The sequence below is a fragment of the Oryza brachyantha genome, chromosome 8, assembly GCF_000231095.2.
Source record: "Oryza brachyantha chromosome 8, ObraRS2, whole genome shotgun sequence".
In the NCBI taxonomy this organism is placed as follows: Eukaryota; Viridiplantae; Streptophyta; class Magnoliopsida; order Poales; family Poaceae; genus Oryza; species Oryza brachyantha.
Window position 1 is genome coordinate 16,120,554 of NC_023170.2, and position 2,283 is coordinate 16,122,836.

Sequence of the window (2,283 nt, forward strand, 5' to 3'; positions counted from 1 at the left end):
CTATATATGTGAATAAACTATATTTTTATATGTGGGACAACCCCAAGTCATCTGCCTATAGAAATAATGTTCAAACTAAAAAATAAAATAAAATAACCTGAACAATATACCACATGCAAGTACCTATTTGAATCCACCCCATAACTAGAAAAAAAATGTATGCACAATACCAGATAGGAAACATATAGCTACGCGTCCGAAAATTTTCGTACGATCCTCGTTAGATCAAACGGACAAGGCAGAGCGCACAACACGCGTATGCGCATAGGACAAAAATCGTCATCGTACAACGCTGGTATGAAAAATATCATATGTAGCATCCCTCGTACTACATACACACCGTATCCATCCATTTATATGTTCACGCATACACATATACAATTCACCGTACAGTCGTTATATTTTTCGGTTATAATTAATTGTGTAATAAAAAATCGTAACATTCACGCTGCGATTATAGGATTTATAGTCGTTATATTTTCCAATTACATAGAATTTATAGCCGTTACACTTACCAACTATATAGATTTTATAGCCGTTACGCTTTCCATTTAGCCGGCCATGGACTCCTCGATCACTCGCTTGCAGCTAGCTGATCTGCTGCTGCCATGCATGCCATGTAAGTATATAAGGTGGAAAGATTTGGGCGTATCGTCTCCAAATCCTGCGAAGATCGTCGAGATCCAAGACGGGAGATATCATGCCGGAGAATGACGACGACGACGACCGGCCGCCGCCGCCGCCGCCGCATCCGGCGGCCAGGAGGTGCGCCGCGTGTCGGTACCTGCGGCGGAGATGCGCCGACGACTGCGTCCTCGCGCCGTTCTTCCCGGCGTCCCGCCCCCACCGCTACTTCTGCGTCCACACCGTCTTCGGCGCCAGCAACGTCGCTAGGCTACTCCAGGTCACTACACTACTGTTGCTTGCTTATTAATTAGCTGCAAATTTTTTAGTCTTAGTCTTTCTTTTTTTTAAAAAAAGAAAACTGTGAAGTGCATTTATGTATTGTGACAATCTTTTTCTCGAGTACTCCCTCCGTCCTTATTTACCTGTCAAACTGTTGGTTATTACTGCCTTACCTTTGATTATTAATAATATTTAGGTAATAACATCTAAATAATTAATGGATGATTAGTGAAAGTTGTATATATAGTGGGATATTTATGCACCACACAATATTATTGTAACATATATATATATATATAATATTTTTTTAAACGAGTGGACAAAGTTAACAAATAAGTAATAGTGATTAGTGATAATTATTTCAGACCAGAACTGTATTAAAAAATGTCTATGTTTTTTTTGGTACGTAGAGCTTGCCCATGGCGGAGAGGGGGAACGCGGCGAACACGATGGCGATGGAGGCGTACTGGCGGGTGCAGGACCCGGTGTACGGGTGCACCGGGATCATCAACCGCCTGCAGGATGAGATCCGCGCCGTCCAGTGCGAGCTCGCCAGGACGCAGGCCCTGCTCGCCATCGCCCTCGCCGCCGCCGCCTCCCGTCAGCTGCAACCTCCCCCTCCCCCTCCGCCGCAGCAGGACCGTGCCGGCGGACGTCCGGTCGTCGTCGTCGTGCGGGGACAGCAGCAGCAGGAGGAGGAGGAGGAGCAGTCGCCGCCGGCGCCGTCGTTGATGGACCCGGCCGACGAGTACCTCAATCTCGATGGACTTTGAGAGCGTGCGCGCGCGTGCATGCATGGCCGGCCACGAAATACGGGGGCTTTAACTTTTCTGTTACTCTTACGGATTTTACAGATTTGCCATTAGATCTTTCTGTTATAGATTTATAAGAGCCTATATATTAAGTGGCAAATTTGTTTTGGCCGCTCGTAAGAGTGGTAAAAAGTTAAATTTCTCTGAAATACCATCTCCATCAGCTTCAGAATCCTACAGCTGAATTAATAATTAGATCGTAATTGATTCTACTTTTTGTGATAGTAGAAAAAAAACGCAGCTCTGCACAAGTGCCACCCTTGGAGTTTGGAATGGAGGAATGGCATAAAATTTTTCGAGAATCCAAATTAAGGTTTTTTTTTTTCATAGCCTCATTTGTATCGTAGCACAAAAGAAAGGAACGGAAATATTTCGTCCAATAGCATCTCTATAGCTCAAATTTTGTATGGAAATAATTTCACTGCCTTATCAGTGATAAAAACAATTTATAGATGAAAATTTTGTTTATGTGCACTCATCGAATTATAGACATAAATGCTGAAAAATATATTATGATAAAAATATGCAAATAGTGCAACAAAATTAAGTTTAGAAACTTAAATTT

General features: G+C 43.0%; 1 protein-coding gene across 1 annotated transcript; it reads left to right on the forward strand.

Moving 5' to 3' along the window:
• Positions 1-700: 700 nt before the first annotated feature.
• Positions 701-1,795, forward strand: LOC102720547 (LOB domain-containing protein 24-like). The gene is made up of 3 exons (XM_006660218.1): positions 701-904; positions 1,317-1,506; positions 1,761-1,795. Exons 1-3 carry the CDS (start codon positions 701-703, stop codon positions 1,793-1,795), a joined length of 429 nt encoding a protein of 142 aa, XP_006660281.1.
• The last annotated feature ends 488 nt before the right edge of the window (positions 1,796-2,283 follow it).